General features: G+C 22.0%; 1 protein-coding gene across 1 annotated transcript; it reads right to left on the reverse strand.

The window, feature by feature from the left end:
• Nucleotides 1-1,233: 1,233 nt before the first annotated feature.
• On the reverse strand, nt 1,234-17,885 carry LOC117169885 (prefoldin subunit 6). The gene is made up of 4 exons (XM_033356397.1): nt 17,748-17,885; nt 11,034-11,104; nt 5,513-5,708; nt 1,234-1,448 (listed from the first exon to the last, which is right to left on the reverse strand). The coding sequence occupies exons 2-4, from the start codon at nt 11,095-11,097 to the stop codon at nt 1,334-1,336; spliced, it is 375 nt and encodes a 124-aa protein (XP_033212288.1). The 5' UTR covers nt 11,098-11,104; nt 17,748-17,885; the 3' UTR covers nt 1,234-1,333.
• Nucleotides 17,886-27,969: the final 10,084 nt, after the last annotated feature.

Here is a 27,969-nt window from a genome sequence, read left to right on the forward strand (position 1 = left end):
AGGTCCGAAGATTTTTAATATTTCATGTCCGCCATATTGAATTTTGAAAATCCAACAGATTTGAAATCAGCGACCCCAAAACTCAAGTATCGTCAATTTTTTTCAGGTCCGAAGATTTTTAATATTTCATGTCCGCCATAATGAATTTTTAAAATTCGACAGATTTGAAATCAGCGACTCCAAAACTCAAGTATCGTCAATTTTTTCCTGATTCGAAGATTTTTAATATTTCATGTCCGCCATATTGAATGTTGAAAATCTAACAGATTTGAAATCAGCGACCCCAAAACTCAACTATAGTCAATTTTTTTCAGGTCCGAAGATTTTTAATATTTTATATCCACCATAATGAATTTTTAAAATTCGACAGATTTGAAATCAGCGACCCCAAAACTCAAGTATCGTCAATTTTTTTTAGATCCGAAGATTTGTAATATTTCATGTCCGCCATATTGAATTTTTAAAAATCCATTATCAAATTTGAAATCAGTGACCCCGAAAAACTAACTAACACAAACCTTTATCCATATCGGCCGTTTTGAAATTTGAAAATCCAATTTTATATTTAGATTCAGCGACCAGTTGGATTCAGAGACCCCAAAAATATTGTCCCTGCAAATATTACGTTTGAAAGAGTTATTTTTTGTCGAAAACATTTTTCACACGATAAATGTTCTTTTTCGCTTTACTTTCTTTTTTTTTATGAACGGGCAGTGGCCATTTTTTCCTTTTAACATTTTTAATCAATTTCAAAGATTTTTTTCCCCAATTATTTTATAAACTTGAAGAGAGATTTTTTTAAAAATATTTTTGTTCAGTTAGAAAGGGAAAATACTGTTAAAAAATATATTTTTTTAATTGGAAGAGGGAAATTTTATTTTAAAAATTTTTATAGAGTTGAAATTTGCCAGCTTTTGGTTATTTTTTCTTCTTAACATTTGATTCGAGTTGAAAAATAGGAATTTGTGAATTTCAATATTTTATGGATTGGAAGAAGGATAATTCTTTATTTTTAACATTTTTACTGATTTGGAAAGGAGCAAATTTCGTATTCAAATTTTGTTTAATTAAAAGTGGGATTAAAAAATATATATTTTTAACATTTATATCTAGTTGGAAACGGAGATTTTTTTCGGAGCTGGAAGAGGGTAAAATTATTTTCTTGTTTTTAAATAATTACCAAGGATCCCTAAAGTTTATAAAATTAAAAACACTCAATTTAGTTAATAAATAACTCTTATTTATTGTAAAAATGAGATGAAATTCAAAGGAGCTGCATTACTAAAGGTTGTATAACAAGAAATTAAAATTTTTTTAAAAATAAAATTTAGATTTACGCCTTTACTTTCCTCTGCGCCTGTTGAAACGATTGTTGCAACTTCTCCAAAGTCTCGCGATGAGTCTCCTGTTTTTTATCCAGAGTTGAAATCAACTCGTCTGTACGTTTTCTGCGAACAAAATTTTTTTTCTCAATTATTTAAATTTTTAAATTTATTCTTTAGTCTAGAAATTATCAAAATTTTTGTTTATTTAACGCAGGCTTTCCATTTAAACTAAAAATTAAAAAAAAATTTAGAATTAAAAAATAATATAAATTTGTAAGAAAAAATGGAATGGTTAAACTTTCAGTAAAAAAAAAATAATTTTCAACCTAAGTAATGAATATTCAACTAAAATTCAAAGAGATGAATTTTTAACTAGAATTATAGAATATTCAACTGGAATGATAGTTATATTTTCAAAATATTGCTAAATTTATGAAATTATGGAATACTTAACTGGAATAGTATTTTTAGTTTAAGAAAAAAATTATTTTCAACCAAAAAAAAAAGAAAAGTTCATTGTTTAACCAAAGAAATGAATGTTTAATTAAAATTACAAATCTTTAATAAAAAAAAAACAGTAATTTTCAAGAAAGGATTTCAACTAAAAAGAAGAATTTTTAACTAAAATAATTCAAATAAATAATAATTTTTAAAAACAAGAATTTCTTTTTAACATCTGAGTTAAACTTTCAACCATTTAATGTTATTTGAAACTAAAAGATGAATTTTCAACTAAAATGATACATATTTAACTGGAATACCTGAATTTTCAACCGAAAAGAAGAATTTTTAAACAAGAAGATTAACTTGCAAAGAAGATAATTTTCTAAAAAAATCGATTTTTAACAAAATATGTGGATTTTAAAGAAACAGTTGAATTTTCAATTTAAAAAAGACACATTTTTATCCAAGTTGTTGAATTTTGAACAAGAAAAGGTCATTTTTCAACCAAAAATTACAGTTAAATTTTTATTTGAATAAATTAATTTTCAACCAAACTGATGACTTTTCAACTTAAATGATAATTATTTAAGTGGAATACATACTTCAATTTTACACCAAAAAAGTTGAATTATTTTCAAACATAAAAATTGATTTTATAAAAAAAGGCGGATTTTTCATAAAGTAGATAAATTTAAAAAAAATTTAATTCTTTCACTTTCTGTTCAAAATCTAATTCTTAAGAAAACAAAACAAAAAACGGGTTTTTCACAAAATAGTTTAAACTATGTTAAATTTAAAACGCTTTAAATTTCTAATTTTTTATGTAGAAATTTGGATTTTCGAAAAGATAGATAAATTTTTAACCAAATAGTTGAATTATCAACTAAAAAGATAAAATTTTGTTTCCAAAAAGACGACTTTTTAAAAGAATACATTAATTCTCAATCAAACAGTGGAATTTTCAAACAAATAGCCGCATTTTTAAGAAAAAAATATCAGTTCTCAACCAAAAATGGAACAGTTAAATTTTCAACTAAAAAATATTATTTGGCCACACCAAAAAAAAAACAGATTTTTTTTAAGAAAGATTAAAAAAAAAAAATTATTTTAAATTTTAACCAAGTAGTTTTTATTTCCAATCAAAAATATGAAATAATTACTAAATTTATCAATATATAATTGCCATGCTTAAATTTTTTAGCAAAAAAAAATTAATTTTTAAACTAGAAACATGATTGAAAAAATGTATATGAATTTTTAACAACAAAGTTAAATTTTCAACTAAAAAAATACCAATTTTCAACCAAAAACTTGAATTTTCTACCAAAATTATTTATTCTTTAACTAGAAACATTAAATTCTCAAGAAAAAGATTAATTTTCAACCCAGAATATTAATTTTAACTAAAAAAGTCAAAATTTCAATTAAAAGCGATGATTTTTAACCAAATAATAAATAGTTTATTTTCAGTAAAAATTAATTGTAAAAAAATGCAACAAAATATTTAAAGTTGCAATTGGAAAAGTTAAATTTTCAGTAAAAAAAAGCAACAAATTTTCAACAATATAGTTCATTTTTCAACCAAGGAGATGAATTTTAAATTAAAATTATAAAACTTTGAAAAAAATTCATTTTTAACAAACGAGTAACTCGCAACCAAGTAATTAAATTTTCATTTAAAAAGATGAATTCGGAAGAAAAAATATATACGAATTTTTTACAAAATACATCGATTTTCAACTACATAGCTGAATTTTCAAACAAGAAGAAGAATTTTCTATTAAAAAGACAAATTTCCATTGAAAAAAAAAAATTTTTCTAAAAAGATGCATTTTAAACTAAAAAAAAATCTGTTTTAACTCACAGAAATCACTTTTTATTTGAAAAGATGAATCTTTAACAACAACAAAAATGAATTTTCAATGAAACAATATAAATTTTTAACCAAATGTTTGATTTTTTAACTTTAAAAGATAATTATTTCATCAAAAATGGAATTGTTAAATTTTTATATAATTTATTTTCAATAGAAAAAAATGACGAATTTTCATCGAAATATTTGAATTATCAACAAAAACAAAATTAATTTTTGACCCAAAAATGTCAAAATTTTTAACTAAAAAATATAATTTTTCAACCAAATATTGAATTTCAGAAAAAAGTTAATTTTCAAGAAACAAATTTTTAACAAAATATTTAAAGTTGCATCTGCAATACTTAAATGAAGAATTGAATTTTCAAACAAGAACAAGAATTTTCTAATAGAATGAGCAATTTTCATCTTAAAAAAAAAACATTTTTTAACTGAAACTTTTATTACATACTTGAGTTTTCAGCTAAAAAATAGGGAACACATTATAAATAACGAAGGAGTTAAAAAAAAACAATATTCAACAAAAATAAAAAATAAATATACAATTTCTAACTCTAAATTTTTGCACATTCTGAAATTTTTAATAAAAAAATATTAATTATTAACTAAAATTTCAACCAAATAAATCACTTCTTAATAATAATAAAAAAAAGAATCTTTAACCAAAAGGATCAATTTTCTATAAAAAAGACCAATTTCCAATCAAATGGTTCATTTTTCAACTGAAAAAGATATTTTTTTTTCATCAATAATGAAACTATGTTATATTTTCGTTTAATTTATTTTTAATAGAAAAAAACGACCAATTTACATCGAAATATTTAATTACCAACAAAATTTATTTTCGACAAAAAAAAAGAATTTTCAAACGAAGAATATAATTTTTTAACAAAACGATGAATTTTCAATGCAGAAAATTAATTTCTATCAAAACTGTCAAAATTTTTAATGAAAAAATATAATTTTTCAACCAAATATTGAATAATTATATTTTCAGAAAAAAATTAATTTTCAAGAAACAAATTTTCAACAAAATATTTAAAGTTGCAACGGCAATAATTAAATTTTTAATGAAAAAATTAATTTTCAGCATAAAAAAATTAATTATCAACAAAATATCGGAACAAAAAATACATTAGTTGACATTTGAACCAAAAAATATTAAAATTTTTAATAATAAAAAAAAAACAATAGAACTCAAACAAAAATAACAAATTTGTAATAAAATAGATGAATTTTGAACCAGGTCATTGAATTTTAATCTAAAACTGATCAATTTTGAAACAAAAACAGAACAGTTTAATTTTCAGTTAAAAAAAAATTGATTTCAATTGAAATACATTTCAATGAAAAAACTTAAAATTTTCAATAAAAAAATGAGTTTTTAAACAAAACGATTAAATTACTAACAAAAATAACGAACTCTATAAAATTCAAGAATTCTCAATCATAAATATTAAACTTTCAACTAAAAAAGATTCATTTAAAAAAAAGTTTCATTTACTACCGAAAAATACGAATTTTCAATGAAATTCAAGAATTCTCAGCCAGAAAGTTGAATTTTCAACAAATAAAAGATGAATTTTTAAAAGAAAAAGAGTAATTTATTACAAAAACGATGCATTTTTAACAAAATTCAAGAATTCTCAACTGAAACTTTGAATTTTCATCTAAACAAGTTGAATTTTTCAACACAAAGATTAATTTACTATCAGAAATGGCGAAATTTCAAACAAAAAGTTAAAATTTCATTTTAAAAACTTAAATTTTCAACAAAAAATTATTTTCGAAATACTAGAAAAATAGTTTCAATAGTGTGTTGAGTCCGAGGCTTGGAATAATATAAAAATTGATTTATTAATTTACTTACAGTTCGGCAGAAATGTACTCCATTCGTTTTGCAACGTTTTGTTTCGCCTCTTCCAAATCCTGTTTAACCAAAACGGGACCTATAAGTTTATAAACCTCGTTTCCGGATTTTAAAAGGTCCAATTCTTCCTTCACGGTCGTGTTTTCGTTCAATTGACCATCCAATTGTTGCCGCTTGGTAAGGGCTTTGTGATAATCTAGCAAAAAAAATAAAATAAAATAAAAAAAAGGTTTTATTATAAGTTAACAAAAAATGTTTTTGTTTTTGTATTTTTAGAAATATAGGATGACCCAGTAAAAAATGGAAAAAATGTTCCCTTCATTTAAATAATAAAAAAGTCTAAAAAAAATTTGACCCCAGTTTAGTGAATAGAAATGTTTTTGAAAAATTGGTTTCTTCCAACTCAGAAAAAAAAACAAGAACAAAAATTTCTAACCTTCAAATCTATGAAAATATTAAAAATAAAAAACTACTACCTTCCAATTATTAAAATGAAAATTTAAATAAATTCAAATCTCATACCAAAAATTTTGCCACAACAGTTTTTTTTTTATTAAAAAATGTTGTATTCAAATGCTCAATAGTTTACATTTAGAACTTTTCAAAATTATATAATTTAAGCATTTTAAGCAAGAAACATTAAAAATTGAACAATTCCATTTTTTTATAAAAATTGGTTCATGAAAATTGGTACATAGGGTTTTTTGGGGTCACTGATTACGAATCTGAATTCAGATTTTGAATATTCAAAGTTGCGGGTCGAATATGGCGGCTAACGTTTGGCATATTTTTATTTTTTTTCCTGAAAATTGGTATACGGGGGTTTTTGGGATCACTGATCACGAATCTGAATTCAGATTTAGAAAATTCAAAATGGTGGATCCAATATTGCGACTTAAATTTGGAATATTTTTGGATTTTTTTTAGAATTGGTATACAGGGGTTTTTTGGAGTCGCTCATCACGAATTCAAACTCAGATTTTTATTCAAAATGGCGAATCCAATATGGCGGGAAAAATTTGGATTTTTTTTTTAATTGGTGTTCAGGGGTTTTTGGTATCTCTGATCACGAATATGAACTTAGATTTTGAAAATTCAAAATATTTCTAAATTGTTTTTTGAAAGTTGGCAAAGGCAGGGGGTCGCTGATCTTGAATCTGTATTCAAAATGACAAATATTTCGAATATTGAGGTTTGAAAAAAACATACGCCTACTCACCTAAAACATGGATTAGTACCAGTTTTCTGAATTTTCAAAATCTAAATTCAGAATCGTGATCAGTGACTCGAAAAATCCTTGTACACTAATTTTTTTTTAAATCAAGAAAACTTTATTATTTTGACCGCCATATTGAATACGTCATTTTGGATTTTCAAAGACTGATTTCAGATTCGTGATCCGCGACCCCAAAAACCTCTGCATGACAATTTTCAGAAAAAAATCCAAAAACATTCCAAGTTTCGGGGGCCATCTTGTAACCATCATTTTAAATTTTCAAAATCTGAGTCCAAATTCGTATTCAGAGACCCCAAAAACCCTTAAGCACTTATTTTCATAAGTATATAATGGAAAATTTTTTCAATAATGAATTTTTTCAACAAAAAAGACTTTTTTTATCTTTGTTTATAAGTATTGACAAATTATTTAAAAAATGTAGACCCTTCCCACAAAAATTTCAATTTTCTATCATCCTGCGAGCATGAATTTAAAAAAAATCTGTGTAAAATCCAATAAAAACTACTTTGAAATCGCAAAAAATGATATGAAAAAAGGCCGCAAAGGGTTAAATAAAAAATTATTTTAATTATAAATAGTTTAAATATTCTTAAAGTGACTCAAAATTTTATTTTAAAATCTTGAAATATTTGCATATTGCCTGAACTTTTTTTTTAGATTTTAAATTATTTTACAAATTTTTTCAAAACTTTTAAACATTTTTTAAATTGATTCGAATTTTTCCTAATTTTTGTTTTAACTCTATAAAATTGAATAAATTTCTTTAAAATCCTTTCGAAATTCTTAAAAAAGCTTCGAATTTTTTTGTTCGAAATTATTAGAAGTAATTTCAAATATTAAATTAATTTTGAATTTGCTCAAAACTTCTATAAATTTCTTCAACTTACTCGGATTTTTTCTAAGAATAATAGGTGTTCAATTGTTATTTATATATCAAAATGTAACAATTTAACTTGCAAGTATAAAATTTTTAAATAGAAAAATTAAAATTGTAACGTTCAAGGTTTAGTTTTTTATAAACATTAGGTAATTGTTCTTTTTCCTGATTGAAAAATTTGAAATAAAATGGTTTAAAATATTATTTTCAAGTTATTTTAAAATTAAAAATAGTTTATAAATTTTCAATCGAGGTTTCACATTTTTTTGACTAATAAGACATTGCCTTTCTCAAAGTAGAATTTAATTTAAAGAATCATGAATTAATTTATATTCATAGTTGATCAAGCAAAAATGTTTTTTTTTTTGCAGAAAATCTTCGATTTTAAATGTTTCTAATTTTTAATTGATTAGGTCTTTAAACAAATTTAACAATTTATCTAAGTATTTAAAAAAACGGTTGAAATCAAAGTTGGACAGATTTTTTGTTCTAAAAATTTGGTAAAATTCCCGATTGAAAAATAAATTCACTGTCATTTCCCGGTTTTATTTCGACTTAATATATATTTGAAAAAAATTAATACCCAAAAATTGTTCTCTTTTAACTCACTAAAAACCTTTTTAAAAAAATTTCACTATTCCAATTAAGAAAAAATTAAAAATCCAAATTTCAGGGTGGCAATTCGGCGGACGATTTCAAATAATAAAATAAACAAAATAAATAAAAAAACAACATTATAAATCAATTTTTAAACAAATAATTAAATTTTCCACTAAAAAATATCAATTTCCAACCAAAAATAAAAAATTTGCTGTTGAAATAGTTGAAAAAATAAATTTTAAACAAAAAATTGGGATTTTTATAAAAATAGTTTAATTTTTAACCTAACTAATGAATTTTCAGCTAAAATTATGAATCCTCAACTGAAATAATATGCAGTCGAGTTTTCAACAAAACATTAATTTTTACTAAACAAAGAATTGACAATAAAAATTTAAATAATTAAAGTTTAGGTTCATAAAATTAATCAGGATGGCAGTTTTAATTGAAGGAAAAAATTCCCGGTCATTTCCTGGTACCCAAACATTTTTCACGGTCAATGAAATTTAAAAATTCGAACTCTAAAAGTAAAAATTTTTCCATTTGAGATAATAAAAACCGAGCTTTTAATTACTTTTGAAACTTTTTCAGAAATTCTAGAAATTTTTTCAAATATCCTTGAAATATTCCAGATTCTTTTTTGACAATTTTGAAAATAATTTTAAACATTTCCTTAAAATTAATTTTTTAAAAATAAGCATTTTTAATTTTCCTAGGAATCTTAAGAAAATGTTTTTTTTTTTATTCTGTCGAATTCTTTCACAATTCTTAAAAAGCGTCTACATTTTTTATTAAAAATCTGAAAAATCTATATTTTGTATTAAATTAGGCCATTTTTTCAGAATTTCTAAATATCTTTTTAACTTACTCGAATTTTTCTAGGAATAACAGGTGTTCAATATTTATTTATACATAATAAATCAACAATTTTACTTCCAAATTGTACATTTTCAAATTGAACAATTAAAATTGTAACGCTCAAAGTTTTTTTTTTAGTTTTAAATATTTGTTTTATTAATAACAATTTTAAATTAACACTCAAATTTTTCCTTATATTAAATAATTTATCTTTTTCTTAATTAAAAAATTTCAAACTTTAGACTGAAACAATGTCTGAAATTTATTAAATTTGAAAATAATAATTAGTTAATAATAATCAATTGATTTATTAATTAATGAAAATTAATAAATCTTTAATTGTGAACAATTTATTTTGTCGTTATAGAATATTCAACTGGAATAATTAAAATTTTCATTAAAAAAATTACTTTCAACACAAAAAACGACTTTTCAAACAAAAGCAAAAAATAGTTACATTTTTAAACAAAGTGACGGATTTTCTACTAAAATTGTCAATCTTTAAATGGAATAGTTGAATTTTAAACGAGAAAGATAAATTTTGAACTAGAATAATTGCATTTTTGATCAAAAAGATCCATTTTCAGCCAAGAAGATTAATTTTTACAAAAAAATCATTTAAAAAAAAAAAGAAATTCATTTTCAGTCAAAAAAAAAAGAATGTTAAACGAAAAAGATGAATTTTTGACTAAAATTATGAAATATTTAACTGGAATAATAGTTACATTTTTAGTTCAAATAAATAAAAATGTTTAACCAAAAAAGAAATTAATTTTCAACAAAATAATTCAATTTTCGTCAGAAAATTCCCTTCCATCAAAAGAAAAATAATTTTTAAATGAAATAGCTCATATATTAATAAAAAAAAATAATTTTTTAATTAAATTAATGAATTTGCAATAAAAAAAATATTTTTAACCGAGTACTTTTATTTTCAACTTAAAACTGTAATACTTGAATTTTTAACCGAATAGAAGAATTTCCTGAAAAGAAGATTAACAAGAAAAGATCAATTTTCAACAAAAAATGTAAAGGGTGAATTATATACTTGCAAAAAAGGTGAATTTTTAATCATAAAGATTGATTTTATACAAAAGAGAGGAATTTTCCACAAAGTAGATACATTTTCAAACAAATAGTTTAATTTTTAAATAAAAATGATCAATTTTAAACCAAAAATAGAATAGTTTAATTATGAGTTAAAAATCTTTTAAAAACCGGATTTTCAGTCAAATAGTTAAATTTTTAGTGAAGAAACGTTTAAAAAAATGTAGTTACATTTTCAAAAAGAGATGAATCTTCAAATATATGAAAATCTTGAAATGAAAAAATGTTCCTTTTTCAATACAGAAAAAAAGCTTCATCGCTTCCAACTCAATAAAAATTATAAAAATAAAGGCTTCTTCCAATTCAGAAGAATTAAAAAAAAATTTAAAAAGTTCCACTTTAAATTCAGAAAAAAAATTGAAAACCAAAATTTCCTCCCTCCGAAATCAAAACATTTTTGAGGTCAAACATTTTTAAACTACTAAGGCTTTCGAATTGAAAAAATTCAGTTTTCAACCTTAAAATCTGTAAATTCTTTAATTTTTAACAGATTCAGAATCGTCCTGTAAAATAAATTATTCTTATATTTTTCAACACTCAAACTGTAATTTAGTTTTAAAAAATTAACAATAAATTTATATTTACAGTTTTTATCCCAAATTTAGCAACTTCGAACGCGTTTAATTTCTTTTTTTGTTTTTATTATTTTATTTTGTATTATTTAAACAATTGTAAACTGAATAATTTCATAATTTAAAAAGTTAATAATTAAACAATTGAAAATGATTTTCTCAAATTTATGACAGTTTACAGAGTTATTTTGGAACAATTAAAAATTTTTAATAAATAATTTTTTGAACATTTGTACAAATATATTTAAAATTCGAAAATTATGTTTTTACCTTTTTGCACTTGCTTGAATTTTTCGACCTCCGCCTGCAGCTTTTTAGGAATTTCTTCAGACATTTCTGATCTGGAAAAAAAGATTAATTCGAAAAAAAATGTTATACAGTTAACACAAAATCTTCTCAAAATAGAAGAAACAAGAAATTTAAAAAAAAGGGGAAATCAACTTTTTTTAAGTCTTTAACTTAATTGTTTCAGATTTGATAGATTTTTAAATTTTTACGCCAAAAATTCCAATAAAAAAAATGAATTTTTGAGAAAAAAGTAAATTTTCAAACAGTTTCATTTTAAAAAAAGTTGAATAGTGAAAAAAACAGATTAATTTTTAACAAAAGAGTTGAATTTCTGACCAAAAAGAATAAATTTCAACAAAATTGTTTCTTTTTTCTAGGTATAATTAATATTTTTTAATAACTATTATTACTATTTTCAAGATTTTCGTAAATACTATGGAAGTGTAAATTAATTAAATACTTAAATAATACTAAAAACATAATAATTAATTTCCTACATTTTTAACTAAAGTTGATAAAAAGATAAATGATTGTCTACCACAAGAGAGGATTTTTCAACAAAATATATGATTATGATATACAATTATTATTTAATTTTCAGTTTAAAAATTAATTTTACATAAGAATAAATACAACTTTTCATCCAAAATGATGAATTTTCAAGTAATTAGATACATTTTAAAAAACAAGAAAATTAATTTTCTACCGACAAAGACGATTTTTGAACAAAATACATGAACTTTGAAAGAAAAAGGAACAATTTTCAATAATAAAAAAAAACGGAAAAGTTAAATTTTCATTTAGAAAAATTAATTCTCCACTAAATTGATGCATTTTCAAATAAAATTATGAATCTTTAACTGAAATAGTTCAATTTCAAACCAAAAGGTGAATTTTAAAATAAAAATATCAATTTTCAACTAAAATGAAATAATTTAAGTTCAGTTAAAAAATCAAATAATTGAATTTTAAACTAATAAAGTTCAATTTTCAATTAAATAGTTGAAGTTTGATCTAAAACAGATCAGTTTTCAACCGAAAACGTAATAATTTAATTTTCACTACAAAAATTAAATTTCTACAAATATTTTTGTATCCAAAGTGATAAATTTTCAACCAAAAAGACACATTTTTAATTAAAACTATGAATATTCAACTAGAAGAACTGAATTTTAAACAAAAGATGAATTTTAAACTAAAAAATATAAATTTTCAATCGAAAATAAAATAATTTAATTTTCATTACAAAAAATGATTTTCCACAACAAATTTGTTATTCAAACTTATGAATTTACAACTAAAATGATGGATTTTCAATTGAACTAATTGAATTAATTTTTAACCAAAAAATAAATTTTTAACTAAAAAACATTAATTTTCAACCAAAAATGGAATAATTTAATTTTAATTACAAAAACTGATTTTACCACAACAAATTTTTTATCCAAATTGATGAATCCTAAATCAAAATGATGAATTTTCAACAAAAGATTTTTAACTTTAAACAAAGTAATTTCACTTTCAACCAAAAAGATAAATGTTCAATAAAAATAATGAATATTTAACTAAAGTAGTTAAAATTTCAATTTAAAAAAAATCAATTTTCCACCAAAATTGAAATAATTTAATTTTCATTAATAAAATTAATTTTCCACAACAAATTTTTGATTATAAATGATAAATTTGTTTAACGAATATTTTTAACTTTCATCAAAGCAGTTTTATTTTTAACCCAAAAGATTAATTTTAAACTAGAATGATGAATTTTCAAACAAAAGATTTGAAACTTTCAACAAAGTAGATTTATTTTCACGCAAAAAAAAATTTCAACTTAAATGATGAATAATTAACTTTTGTAGTTGAATTTTCAACAACAAAATACATTTTCAACGAAAAAACATCAATTTTTAGCCAAGAATGAAAGAACTTAATTTTCATGGCAAAAATTGATCTTACAAAACAAATTTTTTTATCAAAAATGATACATTTTCAACAAAAGATTTTTAACTGTCAAAAGAGTAGTTTTACTTTTAACCAAAAAGATAATTTTTCAAATAAAATGATGAATATTTAACTGTAGTAATTTAATTTTAAACCAAAGAATGAATTTTCAACTAAAAAATATCAATTTTCAAGCAAATAGTTGAAGTTTGAGCTAAAACAGATCAGTTTTCAACCGAAAATGTAATAATTTAATTTTCACTACAAAAATTAAATTTCTACAAATATTTTTGTATCCAAAGTGATCAATTTTCAAGCAAAAAGACACATTTTTAATTGAAACGATGAATATTCAACTAGAAGAATTGAATTTTAAACAAAAGATGAATTTTAAACTAAAAAATATAAATTTTTGATAGGAGTTTTTTCTATTAAATAAATATCTGAGTTTCGAAGAACATGTTTTTTTGACTCATATTTATTTTTTCGATTTACGATTGGACCGTAAGACATAAAGAATTTGAAATCTACGATTTGAAATCAATATAAATTTTCAGTCAAAAATAAAATAATTTAATTTTCATTACAAAAAATGATTTTGCACAACAAATTTGTTATTCAAACTGATGAATTTAAAACTAAAATTATGGATTTTCAATTGAATTAATTGAATTAATTTTTAACCAAAAAATAAATTTTTAACTAAAAAACATTAATTTTCAACCGAATACTTGAATTTCGAACTAAAATTGATTAATTTTCACCCAAAAATGGAATAATTTAATTTTCATTACAAAAACTGATTTTCCCACAACAAATTTTGTATCCAAATTGATGAATCCTAAACCAAAATGATGAATTCTCATCAAAAGATTTTTAACTTTCAACAAAGTAATTTTACTTTCAACCAAAAAGATAAATTTTCAATAAAAATGATGAATATGTAACTAAAGTAGTTGAAATTTCAATTTAAAAAAATCAATTTTCCACCAAAATTGGAATAATTTAATTTTCATTAATAAAATTAATTTTCCACAACAAATTTTTTATTATAAATGATAAATTTGTATAATCAAATATTTTTAACTTTCATCGAAATAGTTTTATTTTGCACGCAAAAAAAAATTTCAACTAAAATGATGAATATTTAACTGGAGTAGTTGAATTTTCAACCGAAAAATAAATTTTCAACGAAAAAATATCAATTTTCAGCCAAGAATGAAAGAACTTAATTTTCATGGCAAAAATTAATCTTCCAAAACAAGTTTTTTATCAAAAATGATAAATTTTCAACAAAAGATTTTTAACTTTCAAGAAAGTAGTTTTATTTTCATGTAAAAAGATAAATTTTCAATTAAAATGATGAATATTTAAGTGGGGTAGTTGAATTTTTAACCACAAAATGAATTTTCAACTAAAAAATATATCAGATTTCAATCAAAATTGGAACAATTTAATTTTCATTAATAAAATTAATTTTCCACGACAAATTTATGCTTAAAAATAATAAATTTGTTTAACCGAATATTTTTAACTGTCAAACGAGTAGTTTTATTTTTAAACAAAAAGATAAATTTTCAAATAAAATGATGAATATTTAACTGGAGTAGTTTAATTTCAAACCAAAGAATCAATTTTCAACTAAAAAATATGAATTTTCAAGCAAATAGTTGAATTTTGAACTAAAATTAATCAGTTTTCAATAAAAAATCTAATTATTTAATTTTCATTACAAAAATTAATTTTTCACCCAAAATAAACTAAAATTATGAATTTTTAACTGGAATGGATGACTTTTAAACCAAAATTATGAATTGTCAAACAAAAAATGTAACAAAGTAGAATTATTTTCAAGCAAAAAGATACATTTTCAACTAAAAGGATGTATAATTAACTGCAATAATTGAATTTTCAACCACAAAATGAATTTTTAACTAAAAATAATCAATTTTCAGCCGAAAATGAAATAATTTAATTTTCATTACAAAAATTAATGTTCCACAAGAATTTTTTTTTTAAAAATGATTAATTTTCAACAAAAGATTTTGAACTTTCAACAAAGTAGTTTTATTTTTAATCAAAAATACAAATTTTCAAATAAAATGATGAATATTTAACTGAAGTAGTTTAATTTTAAGCCAAAGAATGAATTTTCAATTAAAAAAAGAAAAATGTCAATTTTCAACCAAAAATGGAACAAATTAATTTTCAATAATAAAATTAATTTTTAACAACAAACTTTTTATCAAAAATGATAAAATTTTTTAAAGAATATTTTTAACTTTCAACAATGTAAATTTATTTTTAACCAAAAAGATAAATTTTCAACTAAAATGATGAATATTTAACTGGAGTAGCTGAATTTTGAACTAATATTGATCAGTTTTCAATAAAAAATATAATAATTTAATTTACATTTAAAAAATTAATTGTTCACGACAAATTTTGTATAAAAAAAGATGAATTTTCAATTAAAACGATAAATTTTTAACTAAAAAAGTTGAATGTTCAACTAAAAATACGAAATTTGAAACAAGAAGATTAATTTCTAATGAAAAAAATAAACAATTTTCAACAAAATACGTGAATTTTCAACTAAAATTATGGAATATTCCATTGAAATAGTTATATCTTCAGTTTAAAAAAATTTAATTTTCAGCAAAAAAAAAAAACAAAAATCATTTTCAAAGAAAGAGTTTAACTTTTAACCAAGTAGTTAAATTTTAATCACAAAAAAGGGATTTTTGAAATAAAAATTTAGTAATTAATATTTGAATAAAAAAAAATGGTTTAAATTTTTTTAATGAAAAGAATTTGCATTCAACAAAGAAAAAATTATCAAAAGAAAGAAAAAAGAATTTTTAAATGAAAACGATCAATTTTTAACCAAAAATAGACCAGTTCAAATTTAAGTAACAAAAATTAATTAAAAAAAAAAAATTACAACGAAATCGCAAAATTATGATTTAAATAAATTAAGCACGCTCTCGGAAAAATTTCTCGACAATTCCAGACATTTTTGACAAAAAATAGATGCAATTTCCACAAAAAGAGAAGAAATTTTCAAAGGAAAAAAAATAAAATTGAATCAAATTGTTGAATTGTTATTAAAAAATATCAATTATTTAAACAAAAATGGAAGTTATATTTTTATTTAAAAAAATTAATTTTGACAAAAGAGTTCAACACAATATTTAAATTCTTAACCAAATAAATAAGTTTTTAATTAAAATTTCAAATCTTGAACTCAGAAAAAGAATTTTGGAGAAAGTAGTTAACTTTTAAACAAGTTGAATTTTGGAGTCGAAATACAAATTTTTTATATAACAGTTTGATTTTTAACATCAAAATCTGAATTTTCAATAAAAAGTTAATTTTTATTCAAAGAAGATTAATTTTTAACAAAAATTTTCATTTTTGACAAAAAAAAAAAAGATGAAATTTCCACAAAAAGATAAACTTTTAAAACAAAATATTTAAAAAATGCAATAAAATTACTGAATTTTCAAGAATAAATAACTAATTTTCAACCAAACAGTTGAATTTTCAAAAAAAATTAAAAAAAATTTATTTTCCACCAAAAATGATAATTTTTCAATCAAATAGTTAAATTATGACCTGACAAATATCAATTATTTACCCAAAACTGGAATACCTAATTTTTGACTAGAAAAGAAAATAATTTTAAACCAAAAAGAACTAATTTTGAAAAAAATATTCAAATTTTCAACTAAAGAAAATCATTTTTAATCAAAATTAAATTCTTCGACTAAAAGAATGAATTAAAAAAAATTAGGTCAACTTTTCACCAAATATTTGAATTTTCGAATTGAAAATATAATTTTTCTAAATAAATGTTAAATTCTCAAAAGCACAAAAGGTGAAATTTTTACGAAAAAAATAACTTTTAAACAAAAAATAGAAGATTTATAACAAATTAATAACTTTCAAGTCAAACAGACTTATTTTCAACTAAAACAGATTAATTTTTAACTGAACTTTTGCATTTTTAAACCAAAAAATATACATTAGAGACAAAATATATAACTTTTTAACCAAATATGTATAATTTCAACCATTTAGTTGAATAATTAATTAAAATTGATAAATTATTAAATAAAAAATAAATTGCAACAACACAAAAAACAAAATTTACACAAAATATGCCAATTTTTAACAAAATATTCAAGTTTTCAACCAAAGAAGTGAATTACGAATTGAAATAATTAACCTTCATTAAAAAAAATGAATCTTAAATTTTCAACCGATTTTTCACTAATTTATAATGGCGTTATTTTACTGCGTTTTATTTTTATTTCTTTTTTAAATTATACAAGTTCACGTATTCGGAACCTAACCTAAAAAATATCTTCTAAAACAGTTTAATCATTTATTTTGTCTTAAAATTGAATAAAAAACTTGAAAACTTAACTTCAAGGAGTATTTTAAAATAAAATTGTTAACTCATTTTCAGTTTTGAAAATGTTAAACGTCTTTCGCAATAACAAATGTTCTTGTAATTCACTTTCACTTTAAATCAAGACGAAATTTCCAAAATATACACGTCCTACGCCGAATTATGAATAAGCAAATTATTCCGAATAATGTAATTAACTAAAATTAAGTCTAAATTTTGATTTTGAGGATTCAAGTACCGAAAAAATATTTCCCAAATTTATTTTTCGATAGGTTTGAGTTTTTTTCTAGTTTGATACCAAACCAAATTCAAATGAATTCCGTATTTTTGACACTTACCTTCTTTAAAAAATATTTATTTTATCCAAGAAGGATACGAATATCGAGTTTTTATCACGTTTTCTTAATCCCGAACCAAATTTGGATTTAGGAAAATATATTTTCGCCCACGATGTATGGGAACATGAGATCACCAAAAAGAGTAGCCCCATGCCATTCTTCTGGAGGCCTGTGGAAAATTTTTGTCATGAGAGTTGACGGTCGCCGTGCGGCGGCGCCAGCTGTGCAGTTGGTCTAGAATTCAAATAATGCAAGGCGAAAGTGTGAAAAACAAAACGTTTGTGAAATAAAATTAATTTTCTGAATTTTCTGGGTAAAAGATAATAATCATTAGGATTTTTTGAATCTTTTGAATTACAAATAGTTTGCTATTCATTCGCAATTATATCAGACATAATTATTTGTGTAATATTTGAATTTTCGCACAAAAAGTAGTCTAAACTTTATAATATTTTAAATTATATTATATAATATTTATTTAAATTCATTTCGGATTTTCAAATATTTAAATAAACTAATTATGTATTTAAATGCACTTCTTTAAAAGGGGGTAGGTAAAATTAATAAAATAATACATCATTTATAAAACAAAATATTTTTTATACATGTATAAAAGTTTTTGGTCAAAATTTGAAGTATCAGGCATACATATTCTTTCACCGCAATAAAAAATTAATAACATTTATTCAATAGGAAATAATCAATTTTGTATATATAACTTTACATAAATTTCTTTTGTTTCTTAGTATTTGTTACAAGTTTTTTCTTTTAAAATAATATTGCTCTTTTATATAGAATATTAAATATTTTAACAGATTTTATTCAATAGCTTAAATAAGTCTTTTCCTCGGTATAAGCTAAGAATTTGAAACCGCTTTTAAACGTTCTGAGTGTCTTCTAAAAATTTTCGAATTGACCTTAAAAATTTTAAAGTTAATTTTTCAAAATAAAAAAAAAACATTTAACATTTTCCTGAGAATCTACAGACAATTTTTTCATTCACTTGAAAACTTTTGTAATTTTAATTCAGCTTATTTTTTCAAAATCTGAAACAGTCTGCATTAAAAAAAATGAAAATTTTCAAAAGTTTCAAATCAATTTTTAATTGTTTGAAACTTTGACATATTTATTGAGCATCATATAATTCTTTTTGTGATTTTGTAATTCTGGTTTAATTTTCTTTTATAATCCCTTTCTCAAAATGAAGAAATAATTTGAAATTTAACCATGAATCTTGAGACAATTTTTCTGTTTCTTTTCAAGATTGCAATTATTTTCTATTATTTTCAAAACTACGGAAGCATCTACAACAAAAAACAAATATAGTCCGAAGAAATTGTTTTAAAAACGTTCAGATTCTTTTTCGACATATTTGACTATTTTCTGTACATAACTTTATTATTCAGGAATTTTCTAAATTTGGTAATATTATAAACTCCTTTGAATTATCTTATTCAGGAAAATCATTTAATTCATTATTATTTTAAATCCAAACAATATTTTTGGAACCTTTGACATTAAAAATAATTTTTTAAATAAAAATATTTAATTATTTAATTTTTAATAAATAATATTGATAAGAAAGATGTTTTGAATTGTTTTAAGAAAATTTCCGAGTTTAAAAAATTATTAATTTTTGTAATTATTATTCTATTGTTTAAACTAAAATAATAAAATATTTTCATAACCAAAATGTATTTTTAATGAATAAATTAAAGTTTCCAAAATGACCTTTAGAATTTAAAATAACAATAATTGCAAATTTTTTCAATCACTGTTATTTTAAATCCGCATCAAAGTTTTGGGAACTATAAACATTAAAAACAATTTGGTCACAAAAATATTTGATTATTATATTCTTAAGAAATAATGTTTATAAACGTCTCTTTCCAATTATTATTATTAAAATATAATGATGAAATATTTTTGTCAATGTACTTTTTATTAAATGTTCTACTTTTTCAAAATAATTGTAATTTTTTTTATTTTAAGTTATTTACTTCTATAAACGTAACATTGAAAAAATGTAAATGTTTAAAAATGACTTATGTTTGAAGATTCGAAAAAATTTGTCAGAAACTTAAAAAATAATATGTGTGTGTTTCCCTAGCTTATTAAAAAAAGCATACAAAAATAGAACGGAAACTATTTGTTTCTCGCAGCTTTGGGTACAAATTCATTAAGTTTTATTTTTGTTATTCTTTAAATTATTATATTTGGAGGAAAAATGTTGTTTCTTATTTTATTTCCATCTGTGACTATTCAAAAGTTATAAATAACATTTTAAAATGAATAATATAATTAATTTTTAATTTCCTTACAATCTTATTGCACATGTGGTAGCAAAATTAAAAAATTAAAACAATTAAAACTGTCAGAAAATTACTTTTAATGCGTTGTCAAATTCTACTTTATTCTTTTGCCACGGTTTTGCAACGATCATAGGCCAACTGCATAGCTGGCGCCACCACTCGGCCACCTTCAACACATTCTACATCTTCAACTCAAAGTCCCAGGGGGCTGGAAAAGAGGTTAGCTGTAAAATAATTTTAATTATGGTAACCTTTATTGCCGTCCAGATGGCGCAAAATCGATCCCAGTCATCTAGCAAGATGGCTGCATTCCGGCGGCCAATCGGGTCAGAGTTCTGCGAAAATTCAAATTTAATCAATGAAAAAAAGCTTTTTTGTATAATTTAATAAAAATGTTAACAACTCATGCAAAAAATTAATTTTAAAATTGAGTAATTGAGTTTGAAAAGAAAAATTCTGATATTTCAAGTACGGTCAGTTTTTCATGCAGAGTTATGAATTTCACAAATATAACATTATTGTGCAATGAGCGAACGTTTCATAGTAAATGTTTTCAAAACCTTTCTATTTTTTATAGAGTTTTATAACTGTTTTGAGAAAAATCGTTGTCCTTTTTTTTCCTTGTTGTTAAATTCAACTGCTTTTTATCAAAATTGTATTGGTTAAAGTTTTTTCATTTTGGTTGAAAATTTAACCTTTTTGTTGTTGTTGTTGAAAATTTGTCTTATTTTTTTCTGTTTTAGTTTAGGTTAAAAAACCAATATTTTTTATTTAAAAAGTTACACGATTTGTAGAAAATTCGTCCTTCTTTGATTGAATCCAACGACTTTTAATTAAAAATATTCTTCGGTAGAAATATCAACTATTACAGTTTACGTCGTCTCTTCTTATTAAGAATTAACATGAATGCTTTGAAAATAATCTTTTTCGTTGAAAAATCATTTTTTGGTTGAAAATTGAACTATTGATTTTAAATTCTTTTTTTTGTTGGTTTGAAAATTGATCTTTTTAGTGGAAAAAATTCACTGTGTTTGAAAATTAATTTTGTCCAAATTTTTTTGCAAATTCATTCAGTTTAGTTTGGAGTTCAATTTTTGTCGATAAAAATTTAACTATTTGTTTGAAATTTTTGTATTGAAAATTATTTTTTGAACTTGAAAATGAAGTATTTTATTTAAAATTCGTCTTTTTTGTTTGATTTTAACTGTTTTATATTCAACATAACATTTTTTTGTTTGGACCAATTTTAATGATAATTTTGCTTCTTTTGTTTATTTGCAAATTAACTTTTCGAATAGAAAGTTTAACTATTCCATTTTTGTTTGAAAGCGTTTACTTTTATAGATCGAAATTCACTTCTATTAATATAAATTGAACTATATTGTCAGAAATTAATTTTTTTGGCAGAAAATTTCACTATTGCATTTTTGTTTAACAATTTATTTTCTTGTTGAAAATTTAAAAATTTGGTTAAAAAATCAAATATTTAGTTGCAAATTCATGATTTTTTTTGAAGATTCGTCTTTCTAGTAGAAACTTACGTTTAAAACAAATGAATATAAAAATATTAGTTGCATATTCATCTTCGTATTTTTGTTAGAAAATTCATCTTCATGGTTGAAAATTGAATTATTACATTTTTTGTTCAAAATTGATCTTTATTAGTTAAAAATTCTACTATTTCGTATTACAAATAGCGAAGCTTGTCACAAGTATTTTGCATTTTTTTCAGTAGATAATAATGTTATTTTTATAAAATTTAGCACTACGCATGAAAAAGGCACCAGTAATTAAAATATATTAAATTTTTTCTGTTCAAACTTAAAAATTTATTCTTTCACTCTATTTCACAAATGAACTATACACTTTTATTAATAATTTGCATAAAAAAAGCTATTTTTGATTAACTAAATTTGAATTTTCGCAGAACACGGACCCAAACAGATCGCGCACTCTGGTGAGTCGTAACTCCTCATTAAATGGAATGATGCATGATGGGAATAGGCAAGCTACCATTTTGGTGCCCCGCGAAATTCAAAATCACTGTCTTCGTATTGATATTTAAGAGATAAATTTTTGTTTAGAAGCTAATCAAATAGTAATGCGTAACAAAAATAAAGTTAAGTTAGCTGTGATATTTCAAGATAATAATATTATTAGTAATATAAATACTTTTAAACCTTATAATATAAATGATCAACTTATAAGAAAAAATGGCAAATTATTCTACTTACCGATATCACGTGGGTTTTAACAATTAATTAGAAATTTTATGTAATTCTAAATAAACATAAACTCTTATTTGAAGTTTTTTACACGCAATTATAAATTCAATTTAAAAACATTATTTTATTCTCTATGTTTCAATTGAAAGCTCTTATACAATTTTAATATTTAAAATAACAATTCTTATTTTTTATCGACATATTAACCTAAATGTTTACAAAAATATTGTTAAAATTTTATAATGACAAACTTTTTTGCATTTCAGTTTTTCGATCGGGTTTGGTGGATTTGGTACGTTAAATAATTTTCGAATTGCGTTAGGCTTTAATTTCATCTGATTAGGTATGGTTCACAACTATCTCTGAATAGAAAACTGTCATGATAAACGAAAGAAGAACGTTAAAAGTTGATTTCTATGGTTGGAAATTAAAGCATTAAAGAAATTTTTTTTTGGACTAAGAATAAATTCTTTATCTAGAAACTCAAACATATATGCTTAAGTTTTCAGTCACAAAATGTTTTTTTTTTTAAATTGAAGAAACGTCTTTTTGCATGAAAAACATGTTTTGTTGTTGATGATTCAACTATTTTGTTAAAAAGTATTTTTTTTTTTTTTTGAAAAATCAACTATTTCATTTTTGGTTGAAAATGTATCTTATTTAGTTGGAAAATAAACCATTTGTTTAAAACTTTATGTATTCTATTAAAAATAGTTTTTTTCCTTGAAAAATTTATTATTCATTATTTATTTAGTTATTATTAATTATTCATTAAATTATTTATTTTTTCTGCTGAAAATTCAAGAATTTAATTTGTCTTTTTGGTACAAATATATTATTCCTATTTAAAAATTCATCTTTTTGATTGCAAATTAGTTTTTATTCGTAATTATAATTTACTATTTCATAATTAATTAATTAAAAAATGTAATTAAATGAATATGATAATTTTTATTAAAAGCGTATCTTTTTCAGTTTGAAAATTCAAATATATAGTTATAACTTCATGCAATCATTTGAAAATTAGTCTTTTTTTGTAGAATATTATTCTTTTTGTTTGAAAATGATTGAAAATTTACCGATTTTGTTAAACATTCGGTTCTTTCTTCAATTGATCTTTTTTAGTTAAAAATTGATTTCTTTGGAATAAACTTGAAGTTTTTTGTTAAAACTTTTTTTTGGTTTAAAATTATTATTGGAACTAAAAATTAAACTTGTTCAACTTTTGCATAAAACTTTTTTTTTCAGTTTAAAGTTTAATTATGCGGTCTAAAATTCATGTACTTTGTTGAAAATTCGGCTTTTTGGCAGAATATTATTCTCCTTGTTTGAAAATATTTGAAGAATTGTTTGGTCGAAAATTTGAAAATGTCCTTGAAACTTCTTTTTTTGGGAAATTATTTTTATATTGAAAATTTAACTATTCCATTTGTGGTTAAAAATTTACATTTTTTAGTTGAAAATTCAATGATGTGATTGAATATTTATATGTTTTTTGTTTGAAGAATCGTCGTTATTTTTAGAATATTATTATTTTTGCTTGCGATGTCATTTCTTTGATTGATAATTTAACTATATTGTTGAAAAGTCGCTTTTTGTTTGATTGAAAATTTAATTATTATAAATGGAAATTTAACTGCTCCATACTTTTTATCTAAAATTTAAACTTTTACATTTTTGGTTGAAAAGTCATTTTTTTAGTTAAGCATTCATTTCTATGGATGAAAATTTAGCAATTTTGTTGAAAATTTGTTTCCATTGTAAATTGAAAAATTTTCCTATTTAGTGAAAAATTAAACTATGTGGTTGAAAATTCCTATTTTTTGGTAGAGAATTATTTCTCTTGTATGAAAAGTTATCTGCATACTTTTGGTTATCCTAAAAAATCCTTTTTTCCCCAATTTATTAAATAAAGTGTAAGTGTTAGTCATTTTGCTGGACAATAAAAAATGTAATATTTTAATTACTGGTCCTTTCAAATAATTACAAAAATTTTTAAACCTGAATTTTTGAAATTTTTGAAATCCCAAATAACTGAAGATTTCAACTCCTCCAACAAATTTATATTTAATATTTTTATCAGCTAAAATCAATGCAGGATATTAAATAAGATATTATTCTAACATACTTAAAATATTAAATTTAAATAGTTTTGGTTTGTTGCAAATCGAAGTTTTGGTAATTAGAAATTTCCGAAATTAACTAACTTGAAGAATTTATAATTTCGTCACGTCGAAATTTCGGGATTTTGAACATTATTTTAGAAAAATTTCTGAAACTTGAAATTTCTAAATTTTCTAGTTTTATTAACGTTTTCTTTCGGAATATCTATATTTTTTTATTAAATATATTCCAAATTTGAAATTTGAGTAACTTTGTAGTTCGGTAATTATATTTTTCAACATTCAGTATTTAAACATTTTTTTGTTAAAATTAGGTCATCCCAATGTGTGATTTTAATTGTTTTTTTTTGAAACATAAAATTAAGCATGAATAAAAATTATTGACATTTAAAAAAAAATATTGTATATCCATATGTGGTCTTTTTGAGAAAATCCACCTTTTGATTTTCTTGAATTAATTAATTTTAATCTTTGAATATTTAAAAATATTTCGAAAAAGAAATTAGAAGCTTTTAAAATAATTTTAAAAATGTTTGCAACATTTAAAAAACGAAGCGAAAAAATGAATGAATTAAAAGGATATATTTAAAGTAGAAATTTTTTTTCAATGTTTCAGGAAAAATTCACATAATTTAAAATACATTTTTAAAGAATATTGGAAAACATTGAAAAAATTTATAAACCATTGTAATGATTTCCTTTGATTCGAAAAATGATGAATATCTTTTTAAATAAAAATTTTCCTAAAATATGGTAAGATTATGTAAAATAAATAAATGTTCTTAGAAAGTTTGTAGGTTATATAAGTTTAAAAAAAAGAAACTTAAACAATAAATAGTTATTAGACATTTTTATTTTGTATTGAACATTTTTTCCCTTCAAATTACAATTTAACTCAATTTTTGTTTTATTTTGTAGGAATTTCATCTTTTTAAAATAAAATCAAAAATATTTTGTTAAAAATTAAATTCATTTTTTAATAAAGATTCAACTATTTTGTTCAAAAACATTTTGTTGAAAATTATCTTTTGTGGCAAAAAATTAATATTTTTGATTGAAAATGCACCTTTGTGGTTAAAAAATAAATTTTCTGTGGCAAATTCATATTCTCGGGTTGAAGAATTTGTCCTTTTTGTACAAAATTCGTCTCATATGGAAAATATTTGTTACTTTTTGGTTTAAAATATAACTGATTGAAAATTAATATTTTTCATCAAGAAGAAAACTATTTTTTTGAAAAGTTGTCTTCTTTAATGAATTCAACTCATCTTTCACACGAATAAAAATTACATTACATTTTTCGTTTAGCATTCATCTTTTTGGTATAATAATTAAGCAATTAGGTCGAAGAAGGACTTTGTTGTTAAATTTGTTATTTAAAGTATCTATAATTTTTATAAATATTTTTTAATTTTTCTAAGGATCATAAGAAAATTATATTTGTGTAACCACAAAAATAAATAAACCTTTAATTATTAAAATTTATTATGAATAAATTTTAATAAAAAGGTATTGCATAAATTAGGTTAGGCACATAGAAATTTTAAATAAGCTTTATCGTCATTTGGTAATACAATCCAGAGAACGTAATTATTTTATAGAAAATTCTATACGCCTTCAGTTCCTACTTTTAAGAAATTTGAATTCGAAGAGATTTGAATTTGAAGTAAATAATAAATAGAAATGTCTATAAACGCCAGAATTCAATTATCAAAACGTTGTTTAATAATATAAACAATTCAGAGAATTCTAAAGAATTCAACGAATTTAAAAGATTTCCAAAGATTCAAAAGAATGTGATAATTCAAGGGAATTCCAGAGAATTAAAAGAATCTAAAAAATTAGAGAATTCACAAAAATTCACCGAATTCAATAGAGCTCAAAAGAATATAACGAAATGTAAGTTAATTTAAAATAATTCAACGGAACTCAAAAGAATTTGAAGGATTCAAAGAACTTACGATTTGTTTTAAAGATATCAAGAGAACTCAAGAAGTTCAAGACAATTCGCAGAATTGTTGATCGTTTAAATAATTAAAGTGAGTTCACAGAACTAGAGAGAACTCTAAATAAATCTTAAGAACTCCAGAGATTTTTACAGAATTTTATGTAGTTCTCAGGAATTCAAAAAAATTCAAGATAATTAAAGAGAATTCAAAAGAATTGAAAAAATTTAAAAAAGTGAAAAATATAAAGTAATTCTAGAGAATGCATCAAATTCACCGAATTAAAGAGAATTCACAGAAATAAAGATATTTTGAAAATTAAAAATAGTTCACAGAATATAAGATAATTGAAACAATTCAAGGTAATACACAATAATTCGAAATAGTTTAACACATTATTATATCAAAGACTTATAGAGAATTTAAGGAAATATACAAAAAAATTCGAAAATTTTAGCGAATTCAACAAATTCAAGATAATTTCTAATACAATGAGAACCTTTAATAGCCCTCCCTTCTACAGCTCTTTCGAGAATTGACGCGGCGCCGCAATTAGGTGTAACAGGAGATGCGCGGGGTTCACGGGGTCTGCAGTTGTCACTAAGACGTCAACAAACAAAAGCGAAGCCGTCTATAATGAGCTAGTTCCCACCCACCTAAAGCCCCAAAATCGGCGCTATAGAAGAGTTTCACTGTAATTGAAGACAACTTAAAAGAATATATTTTCAAAGAATCATAAATAATTGACGGACTCATAAAGAATTTAAGAAATTATTAAGAATTCAAATAATTACAAACAAGTCAAGAAATGATGAAGAATTAAAAAATTTATAAACAAGTTAAACAATTATGAAGAATTCCAAGAATTAAATATAATTCAAACAATTCGAAAGAAATAAAAAAAAATTAAAAGAATATAAAAGATTTCAAAAGATTGAAAATAATTAAAAAATTTTAAGAAATTCACCGAATTCAACATAATTTGACAAAATATATTTTTAATAATTCATAAAAAGTTCAAAAAATGATAATATACAAAAGCATTCATGATAATTCAAAACAATTCAAAAATTTTCAAAGAATTCCAAAGAAGTCAACATAACTAAAAAAAATTAGGAAAATTGTAAAGAATTCAAGATTGTTTAGAAAAGCAAGATGATTCATAAGATTTCAAGATCATGACAATAATCCAAAAGAATAAAAATAATTAACGGTGATAAAAATAATCCAAGAAAATTTATCAGAATTAAAAAAGATTCAGAAGAATTGAAGATATTTCAAATGAATTTTAAGAAATCAAAAATTTAAGTGACTTAAGAAAATTTTGAAAGTTGCAAGAATAAATAAATGAAAAATAATTCAAGTAATCCTGAAGAATTCTAGAGAACTCCAAAGTATTCCAAGGATTTTAAGAAATTGAGAAGATTTCGAAACAACTAAAGAAAAATATGAAAGAATTCACGAGAATTCCAAATGTTTCAACATCTACGAAAGAATTAGCCGAATTCAAGAGGATCTCGGTTGGAGAAAAAGCAAAATAGAAAATTTTCAATTTGGTATAAATACACTTTCTTAAAATTGTGCTTCGATATGCAGTTACTGGGAAATTCGGAAAC

The sequence above is a fragment of the Belonocnema kinseyi genome, chromosome 1 (assembly GCF_010883055.1).
Source record: "Belonocnema kinseyi isolate 2016_QV_RU_SX_M_011 chromosome 1, B_treatae_v1, whole genome shotgun sequence".
NCBI lineage: Eukaryota > Metazoa > Arthropoda > Insecta > Hymenoptera > Cynipidae > Belonocnema > Belonocnema kinseyi.

Excerpts from the sequence above, each read along its gene's own strand:
- LOC117169885 (XM_033356397.1), bottom strand. The coding sequence starts at position 11,097 with ATGTCTGAAGAAATTCCTAAAAAGCTGCAGGCGGAGGTCGAAAAATTC. Across the intron at positions 5,709-11,033 it reads ATTCAAGCAAGTGCAAAAAG|ATTATCACAAAGCCCTTACC; the intron begins GTAAAAACATAA and ends TTTTTTTGCTAG. Across the intron at positions 1,449-5,512 it reads GAGTACATTTCTGCCGAACT|AAAACGTACAGACGAGTTGA; the intron begins GTAAGTAAATTA and ends TTTTGTTCGCAG.